Source organism: Melanostigma gelatinosum, assembly GCF_949748355.1.
Source record: "Melanostigma gelatinosum genome assembly, chromosome: 2".
NCBI classification, from domain to species: Eukaryota; Metazoa; Chordata; class Actinopteri; order Perciformes; family Zoarcidae; genus Melanostigma; species Melanostigma gelatinosum.
This window is the reverse complement of record NC_136635.1, coordinates 9,100,532-9,121,123: the sequence shown is the minus strand read 5'-3', so window position 1 is coordinate 9,121,123 and position 20,592 is coordinate 9,100,532. Positions and strand designations below refer to the sequence as shown.

At 40.1% G+C, this 20,592-nt stretch overlaps 3 protein-coding genes across 4 annotated transcripts; 1 reads left to right on the top strand and 2 right to left on the bottom strand.

Moving 5' to 3' along the window:
* Positions 1–1,132: 1,132 nt before the first annotated feature.
* cdc42se2 (CDC42 small effector 2) lies at positions 1,133–7,856 on the bottom strand. Its single transcript, XM_079294980.1, has 5 exons — positions 7,770–7,856; positions 5,776–6,014; positions 5,073–5,174; positions 4,896–4,974; positions 1,133–3,485 (listed from the first exon to the last, which is right to left on the bottom strand). The coding sequence occupies exons 2-4, from the start codon at positions 5,827–5,829 to the stop codon at positions 4,900–4,902; spliced, it is 231 nt and encodes a 76-aa protein (XP_079151106.1). The 5' UTR covers positions 5,830–6,014; positions 7,770–7,856; the 3' UTR covers positions 1,133–3,485; positions 4,896–4,899.
* A 32-nt stretch (positions 7,857–7,888) lies between these two features.
* Positions 7,889–10,005, top strand: nip7 (NIP7 nucleolar pre-rRNA processing protein). Its single transcript, XM_079294966.1, has 5 exons — positions 7,889–8,032; positions 8,150–8,236; positions 8,320–8,458; positions 9,051–9,191; positions 9,582–10,005. The coding sequence occupies exons 1-5, from the start codon at positions 7,977–7,979 to the stop codon at positions 9,699–9,701; spliced, it is 543 nt and encodes a 180-aa protein (XP_079151092.1). The 5' UTR covers positions 7,889–7,976; the 3' UTR covers positions 9,702–10,005.
* A 100-nt stretch (positions 10,006–10,105) lies between these two features.
* Positions 10,106–20,190, bottom strand: terfa (telomeric repeat binding factor a). 2 transcript variants are annotated; one of them, XM_079294943.1, is made up of 12 exons: positions 20,036–20,190; positions 18,443–18,538; positions 18,161–18,297; positions 17,985–18,071; positions 17,240–17,380; positions 14,244–14,368; positions 13,449–13,985; positions 12,265–12,363; positions 11,263–11,388; positions 10,889–10,971; positions 10,751–10,797; positions 10,106–10,435 (listed from the first exon to the last, which is right to left on the bottom strand). In XM_079294943.1, the coding sequence occupies exons 1-12, from the start codon at positions 20,184–20,186 to the stop codon at positions 10,277–10,279; spliced, it is 1,788 nt and encodes a 595-aa protein (XP_079151069.1). In that variant the 5' UTR covers positions 20,187–20,190; the 3' UTR covers positions 10,106–10,276. The 2 variants fall into 2 exon arrangements, with proteins under 2 accessions (XP_079151069.1, XP_079151070.1); XM_079294944.1 differs by lacking the exon at positions 20,036–20,190 and adding an exon at positions 19,657–19,764.
* Positions 20,191–20,592: the final 402 nt, after the last annotated feature.

The window sequence follows — 20,592 nt, the reverse complement described above, 5'->3', positions numbered from 1 at the left end:
TTGTTGTTAGCGCGTCACTATTAATAAATACGTTGTCAGACTCGCCCTATGACAAAAAATGTATTACTCACACTTCCTGGTTCAGTTAAAAAAGATAAAATCGACCTTTAGTCTTCTTAAAAGCTGCTTTTAAAGGCTGCTGACAGCTCAGCATATCGGGAATGTGAGGTCAATAAACAGTAGAGTACACGTTTATGTTAACAGCCGTACTTTATTGCTTATAACTGACCAAAACCTAGATTTTCACTGTTTATTTGTGCTTGTACTTTACGAGCCGTTTTCATGGGAGACATTTTGCTGTTCGATAGGACTAATACAAAAATAACTGGCTTTTGATATCAGACAGACATGAATACAGTTAAGTGGTAGACAGCAACTGAGTACATTTAATCAGTTACAGTACTTGAGTATAATTTTAAAGTTCTTGTACTTTACTTGAGTATTTCCATTTCTTTTTGTACTTTTCAGGGAAATATTGTACTTTTTACTCCACATTTATTTGACAGATATAGTTACTATTTCATTTTTAAAAACACAATAAGCTACATTTCTGATGTCAATGACTTGTTAGCAGTTGCACCCGAGACATTTCCCCTCGAAACTTCTCAGGCGGTTTAATTTAAATGACGGTCAAAGGCCCAAAGAGGTCAAACGTTCGAAAAGCAGAAAAAAAGAGATCCTTTTTTTCATCTCCAATTAATCATTTCCCGGCACCTCAAATATATCTTGTGAGACCTTTGAGGGGCCCAGACCCCCAGGTTATGTGCCACTTGACTAAACAACACTTAACTATCCACGGCAGTTAAAACTACCGGTAGCTCCACCTCAACCAGCAGCAGTAGAAGGATACTTACAATATCATAGGGAAATATTAATCAGTCACAGGGGCCACTTTTCAGCAGAGGGGTGATTTTAAGTAGGATTTTGAACACAGGACTTTCACATGTAGGAGAGTATTTCCACATTGTTGTATTAGTTATTCTAGTTAAGTAAATGATCTGTGCACTTCTGTTACCTTTTAACATTTGACAAGAAGGCTTTTTGTATTTTTGGTATTAATTGTTTGTGCTGTCCTGCAGAATGAGCTCCCCCTCTCTCTGGCTCGAAGTGAAAACATGGAACACACAGTTGGTCAAACATCAACATTTAACATTTATTTCTTGTTGTTTATTCTGAAAAAATGCAGAAAAAAAGACAGATGAACTTCCCTTAAATCAGAGAGTTCCTGAAGTAAAAAAAAACAAACAAAAACACTGCTCCGACTCTCTGCCTTCCCAGTGATGGTATACAGAAAAATAGCATAAAATATGCATGACCCTGAATACATACAAACGATGGATCCATTACTTTCATGTTACATATTTACAGTATCATCATAGAAGAAGTCCAATTACAAGAATCCAAAAGGAAACGAATTTTAAAGTCACATTCAACCAGTCCACAAGCACAGCCTGCTGGTCACATGATATACTGCAGCCCCGTCGTACACGCCACAGCATTCTGCACAGAGCTGGGAAAACACAAACTAGTCTACACACATGTGGATCTCTTTTCACACAGGAATCACTACAGAAACATTTAAAGAGGAACAGATGAGCACTGACAATATTTTAGCACGATGAATCGCTGAACTACATCTGTGTTGGGGATTTGGCTACCAGCACTTTTCAGGCCGTAAATAATAAGATGTTACAAATGTGACTCTATTCATCAGGTAACTTGTGCTGCTGGGTACCAACACAAAATATGTTCTCTTTCATCATAAATAGAATGACAATAGGATGCATTTAACACCAATTTACTCACTTTTGCTTGACTTGTTAATACCACCACAGTGTTGTTAGTGAATCATAAGATGTACAGATAATGACATGTATTGATGAATCCAGGCCGGCTGGTTCGCTCCACACATTTGACGTTTTGACTCAGAATGACAGTAAGTATTGATGAGCAGTGTGTACATGATGATCACCCCAAGTAGCAGGGGCCATGCATTAAATATTCATACTGCAGCTGCTCTGTCACCATTTAAAAAAAAAGAAAAAGAAGGCATTTTCAATGGAGCCCGGTTCCGAAATTTGGACTACATTTGACAATACTGAGGGACGACAAGGCCAGTCAATAAAAAGGGAGAATGATAACACGCTCTGATCATTAGCACAACTGATAACCAGCGTAATCTGGCAATAAGAGCTGCACTCATTTACATTCCCCTACGAGAGGAACCCTTTATAGAAAGTGATCTCTACTTGAATGAAACATCTTTTAACATTGATGCAACACTGCTACAAAAGGTGGGTCGCATTAGGTTGAATGCTATTTAGTAGCACGTGTCAGCTTTAAGAGGTCCGACATTCGAGTTTTCAAAAAAAACAACATACACTATTACGATCTCCAGAGGGACAAGATCATTTGTGCCAAGATCATGGGTGGATCGACCCAAAACGTAAAGAAAAAGGATTTAATGTCAAGCGAAATATAAGATGTTATGACAAGACACTGTGTGAAATACAAACTGTGCGGCGGAAAAAGGAACAGCAGCACAACGAACCAAAGAGAAGGCATTGATGGACGTACAGTAGGTAGGTTTGGTACAGTAGGTTTGAAAATACCACTAACTGTATGAAACCCGGCCCACATTTGTGGCTGCGTTCGTGGTGTGATTTAGTTCCAAGTATAATTCTTGGTCTACTGTTGGTAAAAATAGAAAAATATGAATCCCGTTGGAACCAGAGCTCAGTATTTGCAGCATCAAGCTGCCAAACGACACAAGTAAAACCAATAACGAACATGACTTCAGAAGGCAGATAAAGAAGTTCATAGTTTATTAAAATTCTATATGCTTCAAATCTAAATGAGTATAAAAAAAACAAACAGTTGAAATCAATGCAAAAAATTCCTAAGCAAGTGTGAGTGTACAATGTATGATCCAGTGTACTCTACTCATTTCAAGTTTATTACAAGACAGCAATCTTTAACCCTGAAAGCAACTCAGAGAATGAGTATTTCTCAGAATAAAAACAATGAACACATCGCTTTTTGCCTCGCCACCTCTACCTGTCCTTTGATAAACCTCTGAACATTAAAGAAAGAAACTGAATGTTCCAAATCTCCAGCGTGGCCCAGCCACCATGAGGTCCGTTTACAAATCAGATAATAAATACAGGCATCCAAATGGGCTACAACAGCAAATATTTTTGAAAATATTGTCCTCATGCATACATACAAGCATACTTCTGACTGAGATTATGAGCTTTCTAAACCCTCTGATCTACTCTTAACAGTTACTCTTTACAGTATGGCAGCAAATGGATAGCAGTGCTTTCATTAAAAAAAAAAAAAAAGGAATGGAAAATAAAAATATATACAACATTATGGAAAAGCAGTAGTTTCATCTTTTGGTCCTGCGTCCATTACAGACAGAACTGCTTTTTGAAAACGCTTCCTCATATCAACAACAGTAGTTTCCACAAGACTTTGAAGGGCTGCGGGGGGGGGGGGGGAGAGAGTGGAACAAATGTTAGGATCTCAATTGCTGCTGATAGTGGAGGTGTGTGTGTGTGTGTGTGTGTGTGTTGAGGCCAAATCACAATAGTCTACCGTCACATCTGAGCCTGTTCAGTCAAAGTCTGGGTGAAGAAGTCACCTTTTGTGCTCGCGTCTTGTTTTTCCAAACATGTTCGATATTGTTGGGCTGAAGACAGGCGAGGTCGATAAGTAGAAAGTGACGGTGGCAACATCCAGCGAGAGTTTAAAAACAAGGCAGTGGGCAACATTAATAGTTAACCAGTTAGTTGCCTGAGGCCAGTAGAAAGGAATGCTACTGCCTGAATGAGGCCAAAACCAAACTAACAAATAAAAAACGTACGAATGAAAACAGTCTACTGAACACCGAGTCACTGTCACAAGGAAAATATAAGTAGTTATCAGCACAACAAAGCTAATCAAGAGGAAGGACATTCATTCCTTCAAGGGAGAGTGCTGAAGTCCCCTAATAAAACATGACCATATACAGTACAGTGCAAACATTTGCCGAGGCGGTCCACCAGTTTCCTTTTAAGGCTACTTAAGACCAGCTTGCCGTCATGTGGAAGCATGCTTTGCAATCATTATCTCCCCCGGGACGATCATGCGACCAGTCGCGTACATGATTGAGTGTGCCCCTCTGTCTGTCCACGGCATACACTGCATTATGTTGCATCAAAACAGCTTTTATTGCCTGTTGTGTTGTGCCATTGACTGCCTGTTGACTCCGCACGCACTCCTCTGAACCGCCCCGCCCTGCCGGTAGGGGCCGCTAGTGACAACACAGTTGAGTCCGCTCACTTTTAGAGTTTCGGACAGAGTGTTTGGCTAACAGCTAACAGAACTTCCGGTGCTCACACTGCTGAGCACACTGCTGCTACAGCTTAGTGACTTTAATTTTGTTTTGGCACGATTGCATGACTTGTCTTTTATGATGCATTCGAGTCTTGCTGCTTACACTCCGCTTGTTTGAATGAAGTGTGTTTTACGACAACTTACAGCAGTGGCAGCTGCAGACACACCTGGCAGAGATCTAAACTCTGAGCGCAGCTTTCTAGTTTGTTATGAAATGCATGGGCGGGGTCAAGTCAGGGACTTTTAGTTGTAGATGTTAACTGGGAAGTCTTTAGATTCCAGTCTAAAAACTATATTTGTATTTAAACACTGGATTAAAGCATGGAAGTTGGAAATAAAGCTTCTCACATTCTGCATGTTGCTCATGTTATAAAAGCTGTAGGTGATCGAATGTTCCTGAAAAACAAACTTGAACTTTAAGTACTCACAAATATAAATTTGCAACAAGTCCGAACAGGGCGTGTGTGGCTTTGTGGTCTAAGTTCTGTGGTTCCACTAAGTAGAGAATCTCTCACCTTGTTACAACTGAGAACCTTCGGATCCTCCGTGCACGTAGCCCCCTTTAGATTTCATCTGGGCTTGAACGAGGTCCACCTACAGACATCAAGGTGTAAATGGTAAACAACAGAAAGCTTATTTTTTTCTTCAATCTGTTTGTCGAATATTCCGAAAAGATGACGAAAAAAACGTACCGATGCCAATCCCAGGCCCATGTCCCCGGAGCCTACATGTGTGGTGTGAACGAAGTTTGTCGGCTCCCCGATCATGGAGCGATCGATCCGTCGCCGCCGTTTCTGAAAATGAGTACCATAAACAAGCGCTTTAAAAAAAAAACGGAAGATAATAATAATCAGAGGGGATGGAGACGAGGTAAACAATAGCCTGCTCAGCCCTTTCCTGTATAGATTCTGGCACTTTCTTTCATTCGTAGTGAACCTGGAGCTTAAACAGAGACTGAGGTCGACATTCGTGGTTGCCTTTATCTAATCTGTTAGCTGACAGACTGGATGACTACACTGAGGAGCATCGTCACAAAAATAAACTTCATTCATTCTAAGTGTTGTGTCAGACAGCAGGATGTGGCTAGCTGGGGGCCCTGTACCACTTTCTTATTTACTCTTTAGTAAAAACAAGTGGATGTAATATATATATATATATATATATATATATATATATATATATATATTTCAGGCACGACACAACTGCAATGCCTCGAAGGAACTTGATCTGAGAATGGTGGATAGTCATTATTGTCACAGCTTGAGTCAAGTGGAATAACACTGCCCTGTTTATTCACCTAGATATTAAAACACATGTCGGACAAATTTCCCCCACTTGACCCCGACATTAAAAATTAGTAAATCAATTTGTCTTTGGAGTTGATTTCACACTCACGGGTTGTGGCTGCTCTGCAATGCAGCAGCTGAAACAAACCCAGAACTCAGTCATTCTGAGGCTGACGAAGAAGCCGCAGCAGTTTCCGTTCTCAGTTGAGACGTCTCTCTGCGTCTGTCTTCCTGTTCAGTGTTGCCACAAACACGCCGGAAACTGATGACAGACGCAGACCACTGGTTAGTCTGGGGTGAACCGTTGGCACAAGAACTCTCCCCTCCCCAACACAGGGCAGCACGTTCCTGTCAACACGCGAAAGACGTAGGAAAAATAAATGTATTGAACGCCAACATACTTTGATACATAGTTGATGTATACCACCTAGTAACAATATTTAAAAGTGAGAAGTAGCATCATGTGCTTGGTGCTGGTTGATTGAGAACCCAGTTTTGTGCCTAGCGTGCAACTTCCTAAGCAGGTCTCTCTTTTGGCAAGACCAACAGATAATCAGGTTAACCCTAACGCCATGGACGTTGGTGTATATATATATAGCTCATGTGATGAAAAACAGTTCCTTTTTTTAAACTCTTGTTACATTTACCGTACATATACATTTGGGGGTATTCCAAATGTATCATAGAGTAATTAGTTGCAAGTAGTAAAACATTAAAAACTACTGTACAATTCTCAAAATTGGCTCACAGCGCACTGTATGTTTAACGTGGGATTCTGAGCAGTGTCCTACTCTAAACACAGGTTGTCCAAGTGATCAACATGATTTACTTTACCTTCTGTAAGTCATCACTTGTGTGAACAACAAAGTATTTCATTATAAACACGGCCACTGATCGGCTTATGCTCCACTGTACATTCTGCTGTTATCATCACCGCTGCTATTATAAGAAATCCATTTTTTATATCTCCCCCGGAGCCGAAATAATCTAGAGACAGACAAAAAAAATGGAGAACAGAAAATTTGGAGCATCTGACAAAACGACTGAAACCACCTCTGCTGCCTGTTACTATTCAACATTGTATGACATATGACATATCATGGGAGACACACAATGCTCGTAGAATACAGGATCTCCAAATGGTGACTCAGGATTTATCACATGTGTGAAGACGTAGAGTGTATCTTTAAAGACACAACATACAATTGAATATAATGGCTGTCCCACACGTAGTTCATCAGGAGCAGAGGCTTAAAAGGTATTTTAATGAATAAGTTGTACAATTTAAGTATGACTGAACAGCAGCAGGATCAGAGATATATATATATATATATATATATATATATATATATATATATATATATATATATATATATATATATACACACATATATATATATATATATATACACATATACATAGATAGATAGATTAGGCATTTAATTCAGCCATCATTGCTTTCAGACAGAGAGTATCAAATGATCTGCCAAATGCTGACAAAGTAGATTTCCTTATTTGTAATTCCGGCTGACATTGAACACTGTGCACTCAATGCAGGTGAATCATTGTATGAGTAGCCTGAGGTTGAGCGCACAGTAGAAGTGGTTAATGTTGATCTAAATGAATGATGAAACCCTTAAAACGGACCCGTTGCTCTGCCTCAGATCACACGCAAGTGATCGCTATTAAACAAACAAATTAATGTTATGTAACTTCGCCCCGCTGCGGCAAAGACTCCCGTCATCACGCGGCGGATCTGAGCTAAAAATCACAACCGAGTGAGAGTTGTCAAAGATAGTTACTGATGGTAACATCTATGAGTGTATTCAAATAGCTTCACTAGCGAGCGGTGGTTGCCCTGCAGCGATAACCAGCGTTAGCATTAACAGCTGCTAACACTGTTAGCTCCCGAGCTAACAGGTTCGTGTTTTTTTCCACTGACAGCTAGCTAACCAGGCTAACTGAGCCCGTTTTTCGAAGGTGTGACTCAAATGTTCAACAAAAAAAAAATGTAAAAACAAATGAATGCTCACGTTAGTGTTCACCAGCTCTATACATAACACATTATCAAGAGTTTTGATGATTTTAAGTGAATAAACTTACCAGACGACGACCGGTTTATCGGAGTAAAGACGAACGATCGATTGAAAGCTAAAGAATGCTAAAAAAATAACCAGGAACTACGCTCACTGATGACGTCAGCCGACTTCCGCCGTAAAGTGTGACTGTTTCCGTGTTGACCCACGTTGTCACGTTTACCCACCAGAGATACAACTACTCTCTGATTAAAGTAGCTTTTAGATATTCAGGATGAGGCCACTAACCGACGAAGAGACGAAAACCATGTTTGAGAAACTTTCCAAATAGTAAGTGGACATTTTTGCTCACCTATTAAGACTCAAATTATATATATATGTAAATATAAACATGGTAGCATCCTTGTTAGCCAGCGTGTGTGAGCCATGTCTTTTCTCCCACAACAGTATCGGTGAAAACATCAAACTACTAGTGGACCGACCCGATGGTTCTTACTGTTTCAGGCTGCACAATGACCGTGTGTACTACATGAGGTAATCCAGGACACAACACGTTGTAACTATCCGTAATGATCGTAAATCATTCAGAAATCCAAAATATCATCGTCTCTCCACAGTGAGAAGATTCTGAAGTTGGCCACACACATTTCTCGGGACAAGCTCGTGTCGGTGGGAACATGTTTTGGAAAGTTCACAAAGACAATTAAATTCCGCCTGCACATCACAGCTCTGGATTTCCTGGCGCCCTATGCAAAGGTCAGTATGGGTGCTACATTTATATTATTTGCATCCCTTCTCACTGCCAATGAGGTGCAGCGAGGAGCTGGATAACGTGAGGCAGTACACGTGTTGAAGTCCTTTTCAGTAGAGCCTCATTTTGCGTTGATGTCAAATGAAGTCTATGAATAAAGTTTATAGCACGAGCAGTGTACTCTGGAGGGCCACAGATTAGACCACCCTTATGGTCAATATGAAGATTGTTTTGCCAATAGGGTATTTAACAATAAAATACGTTAATATACTTACATTGTTATTCTCTGTATCCCATCTTGTCTTTGCTCCAATGTTATCATCCTTGAATTGCAATTTTAGTTGTATTTTTGGCTTCAATAATCTAATAATGAACATTCTACAGCCCCAGATGTTTAGTATGTGTATGTTTGTCAGGCTGTCCCGGTGGCCCTACCTTCAATAATAAAGATTTGTGTTGATAATTTACTGGCATATGGCTGATGTTTGTGCATACAATGTATCCTGTTCTATTTTTTATATATATATATATATATATAATTAGAACATTTTATCTCATGCATATGAATTACTTGAAGCTTCCCGTCATGTTTTCTAGTTCAAGGTGTGGTTGAAACCTGGATCAGAGCAGTCTTTCCTCTATGGGAACCATGTGCTGAAATCTGGGCTTGGGAGAATCACTGAGAACACAAAGCAGTACCAGGGAGTTGTGGTCTACTCCTTGACAGATGTGCCTCTGGTAAGCTTTGGAAATATGGTGCCATATTGTTCACAGAAATCATTCACTTTGTGACCTCAACGCTTTCAATCAGAACGTTTTTCTTGTTAACCTATGAGTGTTGGAATGCGGTTCACCTATTTAGTTTCCCAATGATTAGAAAACTTAACCGTTTATTTTGAAGATATAGTGGTCGACTAATATGGGTCAACATGAAGGCCCTGGGGCCACTCATGCTGAAAATGCACATGGGATCGTTGCTCACATAAGAGCATATGCTGCACTTAAAATAATGCATCGTTCAGAACACCGTATTTGCTTGAATCGTTAAATTTAGATCATGTGACAAACAGATCTTTGTCCTTGTTCAGAGGGGATTTCTGAACCAGTCATGTGTCTTTTATTTCTCAGGGTTTTGGAGTGGCAGCCAAGTGTACCCAGGAGTGTCGGCAAGTGGACCCCATGGCCATTGTAGTGTTCCACCAGGCCGACGTAGGAGAGTTCATCCGGAATGAAGACACATTAACATAAAGATCCATCAACGGCTTCTTTTCTCAACCCATTTCATACTCAGCAACATTCACAGAGTTTCACACCCAGAGCAGCCGGTTTCTTTTATCAGGAGAGGTTGGATCTGAGAGTGTCTTAGTAGCAGATGTAACAACTGTCCTATGATTCCAATGCACAGTCTAGGGACTGAAACAAAAAACACAATTGACTCTAATCTGCCCAGCTACAGGATTCCCCATTCAGAGCCTCCTGATACTGCCTGAGCAAAATGATTTGTGATCTTCTTTTGTAAATGTCATCTTTAAAATAAATCCATAATATCTTTGTCTTGGTAAGCTTGCTACTGAAGTATCGCTGCAGTGAAAATGCATAGGTGACACCTTTGCAGTTTTTTTTTCCTATAAATAAAGAGACGACTAATTCCACAAATTTAACCCTGAAAATTTATTGAACTACAATAAAATATAGAAATAGGAGAAAGACATATGAACAAGAGGAATAACACATTTAACTTTAGGAACCAAGAGATTAATGTCGAGGTGGAAACTGTTCATTGTAGCATGTCCATCTGGCCACTTGAACTTTTCCTGAACGACTCAAATCATGTTCAATCTCTTCAGTGTTCTCCATCGGTCCTTAAGGTTGACGTTTGTTCGGTCGTTGAAGGAGTAATGTGCTTTGATCTTTGTCCAGTATCCTTCCCCAAATCTTTGGACCCCTTCTTTCAACATATTTGTCTCACTCGCACTCCACTTCTGCAACACAACAGGAACACGAGGTTACTGTGCTTTGTTTTATTTGAGTTAATGCAACTGAACACATTCTTACATTTTTGTTCTGCTTGTGTGGTGTTGGAACAATCGCATCTTAAAGCTGCAGGATGGCAGCAAATGTTTAACTTTTTGAACGCAAGAATAAACAAAATTGCTTTTAGAAATATACGTAAGCTGAATGATGGTCTTATCTTGTGAATGTAGCCAATTCTCAAGACTTCCCGCCAGAACATGAATGCACCACAACAGATTATTTGTTGACTTGTGAGTATTACAAACACGTCTGGTTGTGCTTACCCTCTTCCTGTGGCCTGAATTTGAAATGGTGCTCTCGTTGTGCTCTCCTTTGGGGAAAAACAAAGATATGTTACCACATGAACAAGATGCTCACAACTATAAAAAAAAAAAAGGATTATGTAGAAGCAAAAATATTACTGGTATTCATTCTGGAGCTGGGACCGTCTTCTTCGTCGCTCCATGTTTCCTTGCTCTCCTTTGCAGTATTGTACAGCAGTTTCCTGTGAACAAGAGCAGACATTATTTTCAGGCACCCCGAGTCATGATGCTAATTGACAAACAAATAACCATCTTTGTGCTGCATTACACAATGGCATTGACTACAGTTGTCAAAATAAAAACCAATGAATTTTGAATTTAGGGAGGAAAATTGATCATTTAATAGATACATTGTCATTAGTGGCAGTCTTATGTTTTAAGGCACCCAAATGCATGCTGAATTATCTTTTAGTAAAGGTTTAAAATACTTAGTTTCATGTTATGCTTTAGCTGCTGGTTTAATGTTCACTAACCATTTTGAGTGGCAAGGAGCTTGGTCTTCAGAGTCCTTGCTAGGAGTGGAGCTCGTTCGGGGGACGGGGGACAGTTCTATTGAGTAGTCCAACGAGGAATCTATGATACCGACGGCTTCTGGCATCCTGCATGAAAACATAACGTTTATCAAATGTTGACAAGTCATTGAATCATGAACGAACATAGTGACATCACATCAACGTTTTTATTTGGACTTGCTGAGAAGATCGCTGGCCAGTTTTCGACGAGGTTTTTCTACTGGTGTTTTGCAGAGAGCCGTCGACTCCTGTGGGTCCTCCTCACCGTCTGATGCAGGCTGTTCTGACTTAGTGGAGTGACTCCATGATGAGAGTCGAGACTCAGTCAAGCATTACGTAAAGAGGATTTCATTTCCTGCCGGATCCCATAAAGTGGAATCAAATGTGAACCACAAAAGTAGTGTTGCTTTAAGGTTCCTAGTTTTAATTGACATGTTGGAATAACAAACCGGAATGTCTACAAAAGTGCCTTATAGTTCCCAGTGAAGTTGCAGAAATTAGTTTGTGGTTCCACAATATTCCTGGAACGTTTTGTTGATTGAGCAGATGATTTTTTTTTACGTTTAAGTTTTTTTTACCGACACTTCATTCACTCCCGTGACGCGACCTTTTTCAATTCATTAGGTTCGGAGCTTGTGTCAAACAAGGAAAATTGTGGGAAGCAGCAGCGTGCACAGATCCGAATCTTAAATAAGATATCAAGTGCACGGTAGTGGCGAGGATCAATAGAAAGAAAACAGAGACTCAGAGATAAAGGGTCTTCTTATTTATTACGGCACAAAACAAACGTGTTTCAGCTAGAAGCCCATAATAAATAAAAAGCCCCTTCATCTGTGAGTGCCGGTGTTTTCCCATCTGATTGTTATGAAAGATGAGTCACTGCTATCCTAACCAACATACCTCCGGATTACAACATAGTAATAACCCATATAGCAGCCCTATGTGAGCGATATTGTCCATCACCTGCTGAGTAAGCTTTCGGACTGGTCGTGGTGTTTCCCCACAGAGCCAGGCTGGTCCTCCTCGCCGTCTGCTGACAACTCTGCCCAACTAGTCGAGGCTCTGCATGACAAAACAAGCTTGAGTGCCGTACACTCACCGAGCAACACAGAACAGGAAGCTATAAAGTTAGGTGCAAAAAATATTTTGAAATGGTGCCACTGTGTGTCGTCAGAACCTGCGTAAAAAACATTTTTGCCACTTCAACTTGGAATGTATTTTTGGGGAAAATACAGACAATCAATGTCATGTTCGTCAAATGGGACCAAATACTGACGACTTCATTCCTGTTTTCAAACATTTGTGAATAGTTCCTGTAAAATTCAATGCTTTTACCCTTTTTAACAAACTGGACTCACTACTACAAAATTATGAATTCCTTTATTGGAATAGTTATATATTTCAGAACTAGTATTATTGGAATGAGTGCTCTGTGTTACACCCTGCATACTTGAAGAACCTCGTCTTGTCGCACGCTCAGACAGGCCACCATACCTGAGGTGAGAGTAGGGTTGGGTACCGAAAACCGGCGCCGGTACCGGTTCCTATACGACCGGTATATACCGGACCGAAATGCAACCCAGATTTCGGTCCTTCCTTTCGGTGCCTGAGCCGATTGAAATACTTGTTTTACACTACTCGTTAGCGCTAGGCAGGCTACTGACTTCCTCCTTCGACATCCGGGTACTTAGCGTTGCCGTTCATAACAAGCACAACATTCGGCACGCAAAACCTTCTTCTTCTTCTTTGAAGCTGTAGTTTGAAGCCAAGTGTTTTGTATTTATTTATATTTATAGTATACTTTAAACAGTTAATATATTGTTCAATTTGAAGAAAAAAGTATCGGTTCAGGCACCGGTATCGTTTTAGCACCGGTATCGGAAAAAACCCAAACGATACCCAACCCTAGGTGAGAGTAGCTCAAAGCTACCGCCTGTATGACAGCATCTTGAGAGCCATCATCTCCACTAATTAATTAAAGCCGTCTGGTGGAGACGGTAAATATTTTGAAAGTGAAAAGACACATGCGCAACTTATGTGTGAAATTACAGACCCCGACCAAATCACTCGACTCCGTAGTATTCTGTGATGAAAAAAGTGACTTCTAAATACAGCCAAAAAGTATGCGTCTTAAAAGAAATATGTACCTGCTGCAAATTCTGTTGGCTCGTCTGGGGATCTTCCGCACGGGTTTGGAAACCTCAATATCTGCCACCAGGCTCTGAGAGTCGTTATCGGGTATAGCCGGTAGCTGTGGTGACCCCTCTGCTCTGACATCTGTCTCCTGCTCCTCTGAAGCTGCTGTGCACTGAGAGCTCCCCTGACTGTCCGGCTCCACCACCAGTCGTGCCACAGTGTGAAGGTGCCCGTTTCTCAGCACCGGGGGCGTCTTTGGGAGCAAACCCGACTCTGTTTGAGGGGCAGCATCTGTTTGAGGTGGTTGGTCTGCTGGGGAAGCCTCCATGGGGCTTCCAGAGTCTCTGTGAAATAGCCCATCCTGCTCCGAGTCCAGAATGGTGCCTTCCTTTGGAGCAGTTGAGAAGCGTCGCGAAAGAGCTGCCTTTCTCGCCTGCTCTTCCTCCTCCACTTCATCCTCCAGCTGAGCAAATATTCCCTCATCTGAACTTGCAGCCAAAGCCTTGTAGGCCAGCTCCAGCCTGCTCTTCTGGATTATTGTGTTTTTACTGGTAGATAAGACAGAGACAAGAAAAAGAGGTCGAATGGGGTGAAGAAGAGTCTCCAGTAAAAATATTAGCTTAGAATAGGAAAGGTTCCCATACAATTATACTGGAAGGATTATAGCCTGTAGAGAGGTGTTGGGGACAAGACCTGGCTACAGGGAACACAATGGATATCTTTGTGTCACATTTTCAAACTGTAACGTGTCCGTTTTGCCACTGCCATTATGCAGTCCAATGATGAAATGAAGCGAGAGAACCTACCATGGGACAAACTGAATGGTGTTTGCTGGTGGACTAGAGGAGGGGACTGCTTCGTCTTGCTCATCAGGTCCAGCGGCATTGACGTCTTGCTCCGCAATCCTTTTATCACGAAGCTTTGTGGCAGCCTGTTACACACACACACACACACACGAACCACATTATAAGTCTCAGGACATTTACCAACAGCAGCAAAAAATCAACAGTGGTGCATCTGTGGATTGGGTTAACAGATGTGTAAGTCATTACAGGAAAGGCTTTCTTATTGGACTTAAACCATAAGTACTATTGATAAGTTAACAACTGAATATGCTTCTAAAGATCTTTTGATGTAATCACAAAGTGTGTGGAGTCAACTTTGAAGGGATTTGAAGCTTTGAAGGGCTTTAAAATCTCAAACCGAAACTTTTAATTTTCAATCATTCAGCAGAAATATCTCATCAACATAAAGAAAGCTAGAAAAATAAATGTTTCAATGCAACAAGCCTTTATCTTTTGCCTAAAACAGCGGTTCCCAAACTTTTTAGGCCGCGCACCCCCTTCTACATCCCGACCGGGTTCACGCACCCCCAATCCCACACATCTTAAAAAAAAGAAAGAAGCAACAGAGCCTATTTATCGCCGCATAGAAATCGGACCAATGAGAGAACAGTTTGCTCGCGCGTTGCGTTTGTTTACAATATTTAGTCCGCTGTTAAATGTTGCAGTGTGAACACAAACCGAACAAAGGGGCAACTGCAACATTGTATCATATTAATCCCTGAATCAGAACAAAGCAAACAAACTGAAGGTGTGAAAACGCCCTGAAACACTGCAACAAAGTTTCAATAACTTTCAGTTACACAAGGAGTCACTTTAAAGAGCAATAAGGATGGCGAGCACACATGCACAGACTCAGAGGCAGATTGCATCACATTTAGTTTACAATTAACCATACATAGAATGAGACTGCAGTTGTTTTGGGCTGTTTTGTAACTCCTCCAATTTTGATATAAAAAATGTAAGGGGCTTTTGACTTGCACTGGCATGCTTGGTGTTTAGGTGGCGACGTAAATAAGAGGGTTTCAGACAGCTGTTAGCCAGAACCTCACTGCACACCACGCACTGTGGCTTTGGGCAATCTGCATTGGCAATCCAAGTGAAGCCCAGACACAGATACTTTATCCTCTCTTTTTTCCCAGTCTGATGCTCTCTCGTTTCCTTTTTTACCTTGACTCCGCGATGGGCCTATGTGCTCCCCATTTGTCTGTGCAATCCCTTCCTCCTTCTCATCTTCCTCTGACTCCCGTTCGATTTCTTCTCCCGGTCTCTCCCCAACACACCGTTCCTCTCTCCTCTTTTATAACTGATGGCTTCAGATGTCCCACCTGACAGTTTCCCTGATTTTCAGCCAGTTTAGTATATCTGCATGAATGTTGCTGAATGAATGAAGTTAGCTGACGTTAGCTGCACAAGCTAGGCTAGCTAGTGTACGTAAAAGACAGTCTGGCGGCAGGAGCTGAATTGCATTTATTTATTAAATTGTACGTTTTTAATTTTAAATTGAAATCTTACAAGGGGAATTTTTATAATGCATGTAACCGAGCGTCTTGGGTTCGTGTATAAGGGCTCTTATTATACAGTAGTAACTGTAGTCGGGAGATTAGACATCTTGTATCAGCCCACGGCTACTCTCTTTATTATTGTTTTCTCCTTTGGCCAGAGGCGGGGGTTGTGCCTTCGCTACGGCAACCCTCAAGGGACATATCATCGTCAACACCAGAACGACAAACATGAGACAGTCTGTTACATTCATGTTTTTATTTTGTGAAAATTATATTTAATATTAATTATTACACCATTAGACCACCATTACATTTTTCCTCTCGCGCACCCCCTAGAGCAGGGGTGTCCAAACTTTTTTCAAAGAGGGCCAGATTTGATAATGTGAAAATGCCCAAGGGCCAACAGTCCGTGCTGACATTATTTTAAACAATACAAGTAGCCTATACATACATTGTTATTTAATCATTTTATTTTCAATGACAGCAAATAGCAATGTGAACAAATCTCAACAACTATTCTGCCTTTCTTTCACATCTTGAAAGTCGGATAACAAAGAACAAGCCATCTAAAAGCTAATTACATAGGAACCGATCAATATTCTCACCTCAAGACAATCTTAAATATGACTTAGTGAGGGTGATGAAAAGTTCTCACATTTAAATTCAACACACATGAAACAGGCTAACGAAAAAAATCAAGTTGTCTCTTAGTATCTGATGATCGCTCTTCAGTGTTACGAGCCGGGCAAACATCAGCAAACTGTCTTCTTCTCGGGGCAAATGTTTTCTGCTATTTTCATAACAGTCTTTGATAAACTCACATTCCGTAAAAGGTTTGTCATGTTTAGCAATTAGCACGGCCACTCCGTAGCTTACTTTGATGATGTTTTCATGTGAAAGGGACCGCTGCTGTGTGGCCAAGTTATCTTGGAGTTGCTTCACTTTTCTAGCACGGACGCTCTCTGATAGCTTGTTGTAGCATTAGCACGTTTGGTCTCGTAGTGTCTCTTTACATTATATTCCTTAAACAAGGCAACAGTCTCAACAAATTAGGCAGACACAGTTGTTTCGGTTTTCGGTGAAAAAAATATTGCGATCTCCACCTCTCCTGGAAGCGGCGGCCCTCATTATCCACTTTCCTTTTTTTACTTGCCGTAGCCATGACAGTTCAAGGGTCAGAGCCAATTTCAAACAGCCAGACAGTTACAGAGTGGTGCTGCCAACATGAGGTAAAAATAGGAATTGCATGTTGAATTTGTATGATTTATTCATTCCGTTTTGACTGTGCTGGCGGGCCATAAATAATGCATTTTAAGACAGAAGGCGCGGGCCGTATAAAATCTGACCTCGGGCCGTGATTGGCCCGCGAGCCAGACTTTGGACATGCCTGCCCTAGAGGCAGCTAGCAGTGTGGTGCGCGCACCACACTTTGGGAATCCCTGGCCTAAAACATACCTTGTGGAGAAAGGGAACGTTGAACGGGCAGAGCCTCTGGCAAAAAGCCAACATTTCTTTCTTGAACCGTTGGAAGTCGATTTGCTCGATGACTTCATGCGCGTTACTCTTCTTCTTGATGAGACCCATGAATATCGCTTTCTGCAGAGAATACAGACATCAAGTGGTGTCACATACACGGCATGCACACCAAAAAATGAAGGAGGCTCTGGGATCCATCAACTACAATCAGCTGATTGAAGGAGACAGCGAGCAAAAGGGTTCTTCAAGAGGTTTGACGAGGAGGCTGCTGCTCACTCATCCCCCAGCTGCTCTGATTAGCTGATTTAGCTTTTATGTACATAGAATATATAAATAAAACCGTATATACAAAAAGGAAGAACATACCATGTCAATAAGTCGAGACTGCTTGTGTCAATTTTAAACAAAAATGCAGAAGTCCCATGGTTGAGAATAAATACCGACAATCACAAGAAGAAATATTGATTTTCATTAGAAACTTATGTTTAGCTTATTTATTATTCATCATTATATTTCATTAGTTGCAATATTGTCACATGGATGTTCACGATTCAATATACAACATTTGTGTTTACAACGGACACTGCAGCTTTTCCATAACAATGCACTCATAGTGCAACTGATGACCACATGAATGCAGTAACCAACAGAAAGGAAGTTAAATGCTGATTTATTGAGTTATTGAGTTATTGTATGAACGTGCTGTTGAAGTTTATTAACTCACCTTACCAACCATTGATTTGGGAAAGTTTTTGTTCAGCACCTCTTTTGCTTTGTCGAACTGATTGTTCTTAATGAACAACCCCACCATCTATGGACAGAAGGAAAAACACATTTAATTGAGCTGCATCTTTTGATTTAATATGCATTTGACAAAAATAATAGCACAAACCCACTTACCATCTCTTTCAATGAAGAGTGTACACTGTCAAAATCCTGCTGTGGCAATGACGTATTGTACTCCTGGGTTATATCTTCTAAGACCATTAAGGCCGATTCTAGAGGAGTGAGTGACTCATCGGACTCAAACAACAGGTCTGTAAACAAAGACAAAGCAATGTTCACTGTGGTGTTTGGGTCACCACCTACCAGCATTGAACTCTGTTTAACAGTTAGCATGTAAGGATATACTTTCATGGTCAAAGTTAGTGATATGATGAATGGAATTACGGTTGATCTCACCAAGATGTTCACCGTCATTTATCCTAGAGAGGAACTGCAACACTCGGATCTTTGTTTGCATTACGTCGGAGGACTCCAAAGGACGAGCCAAGACACCTACAGCGAAACAAGGAGTTAGCTTGACATACCAAATAAATACATTCACACTCATAGGAGGCTCTAATTCACTCTACACTGTGTTCGTTATCATAATATTGGTGTATGGTCCAGTGGGGTTACTAGGGCAACCATCACAGACGTGATATGTTGCCCTAAAGTCAAAAAAAATGTACATCAGTTTTTCCATGCTCAGTTCATCCAAGAATCCAGAGCCACAAATTAGAAAAGTTCAAGTTGTGGCAAGTAAAGATACCATCGTCCATTTTGACGAAAGGAAAGATGGAGGTCCTTGTATCAAAAAGTGCCAATGTGTGTGATGGCTTGTGTACGTGCAGTATATTTATGTGTTTCGTAAATAAATAAAAAGTATATATGCTAATTAGTATACTGTCTGCTACATCAGAATCAGCTTTATTGGCCATGTATGCTTACGCATACATGTAATTTGTCTCCAGTTTCCACTCCGCTCTCAATGTCCAAACACAAATTTACAACAAACAAGAAAATATATGTATAAAGAATAAAAAGGGCAGCAAAAAAAGTAGAACGGATGTAGGTATAGACATTATATAGACATATACATATATATATATATATATACATACATATACATATATACATATATATATATACATATTTATATATATATATACATATATATACATATATATATATACACATATATATATATACATATATATTTATATATTTATATACATATTTATATATTTATATACATATTTATATATATACATATATATATATACATATATATTTATACATATACATATATATATATACATATATATATATATATATATATACATATATATATATACATATATATATATACATATATATTTATATATAATATATATACATATATATTTATATATAATATATATACATATATATTTATATATAATATATATATATATATATATATATATATATATATATATATATATATATATATATATATATATATATATATATATTTATATTTATATTTATATATAAATATATATAAATATAAATATATATACACACACACACACACATAAACCTATAGACAATGGCTTGAGTTGTAAGTGGTGGTAATAGTGTAGTATAACCTATTTATTGTTCATGAGAGTGATGGCCAGTGGAAAGAAGCTGTTCCTGTGTCTGGTGGTCTTGGCGTACAGAGCCCTATAGCGCCGACCAGAGGGGAGGAGTTGGAACACCTTGTGTCCAGGGTGTGAAGGGTCTGCTGTGATCTTTCCAGCGTGGAGCATGGAGTTGGGGGAGGGTAACAGAGCGTACATTTGCAAAAACAAGCAGTTAACATTAATCCATAACCCTAAAAGTTGATCTCTTACCAAACAGAAACATACCGTTTGCCAGGTATGTTTTTCTAACGACAGTGTTGGTCGAACACAATAAATTAAGATAGCATAACAAACTCCTCGTCGGGTGAGAATCCAGCACACGGTGAAGCAGTGCGTTACTTACCGTGAATTAAATCTCTAATAGCACAGAACTCTTCGTATTTCTCGGCTTTAAACAACTCCAACGATATAAATGAATAGTAGTCGACTATCCAGCGGTTTACAGTAGCTTCCACTTCAGCTTTGTTGCAGACTACGATTTCCATTGCAGCCATATTTACACCATCAACGGAAGCTGGATGGAGTTAATCTTAACGATCTCTCGGCGAAGGCGGGGCTAAAGTTGGATGGAAAAAAACCCTGAGTATGTTCTCTCAGGCAGCTCTTCGTCTGTGGTGCGGCGCCATAACAGGGGTAGACTTCTCATGCGTTGAATATGAACGTAGTCGTGGCATGACGTCGTATGTGTCAAACTTAAATATCACAATGCAGACAATAATGAGACAATAACTGATCATAATACCTCATCAAGGCTTCGGAAAAGAGTACTTCCTGAAAGATTATGTGCAGGGCAATACAGCGCAATACAAAACCAAACCCTATTTCCTTTCTGAACTGTTATACTGCCACCTACTGGACAGAAAGAACTGTTCTCATGGTTTTTGTTTTTGTATTTTCCAT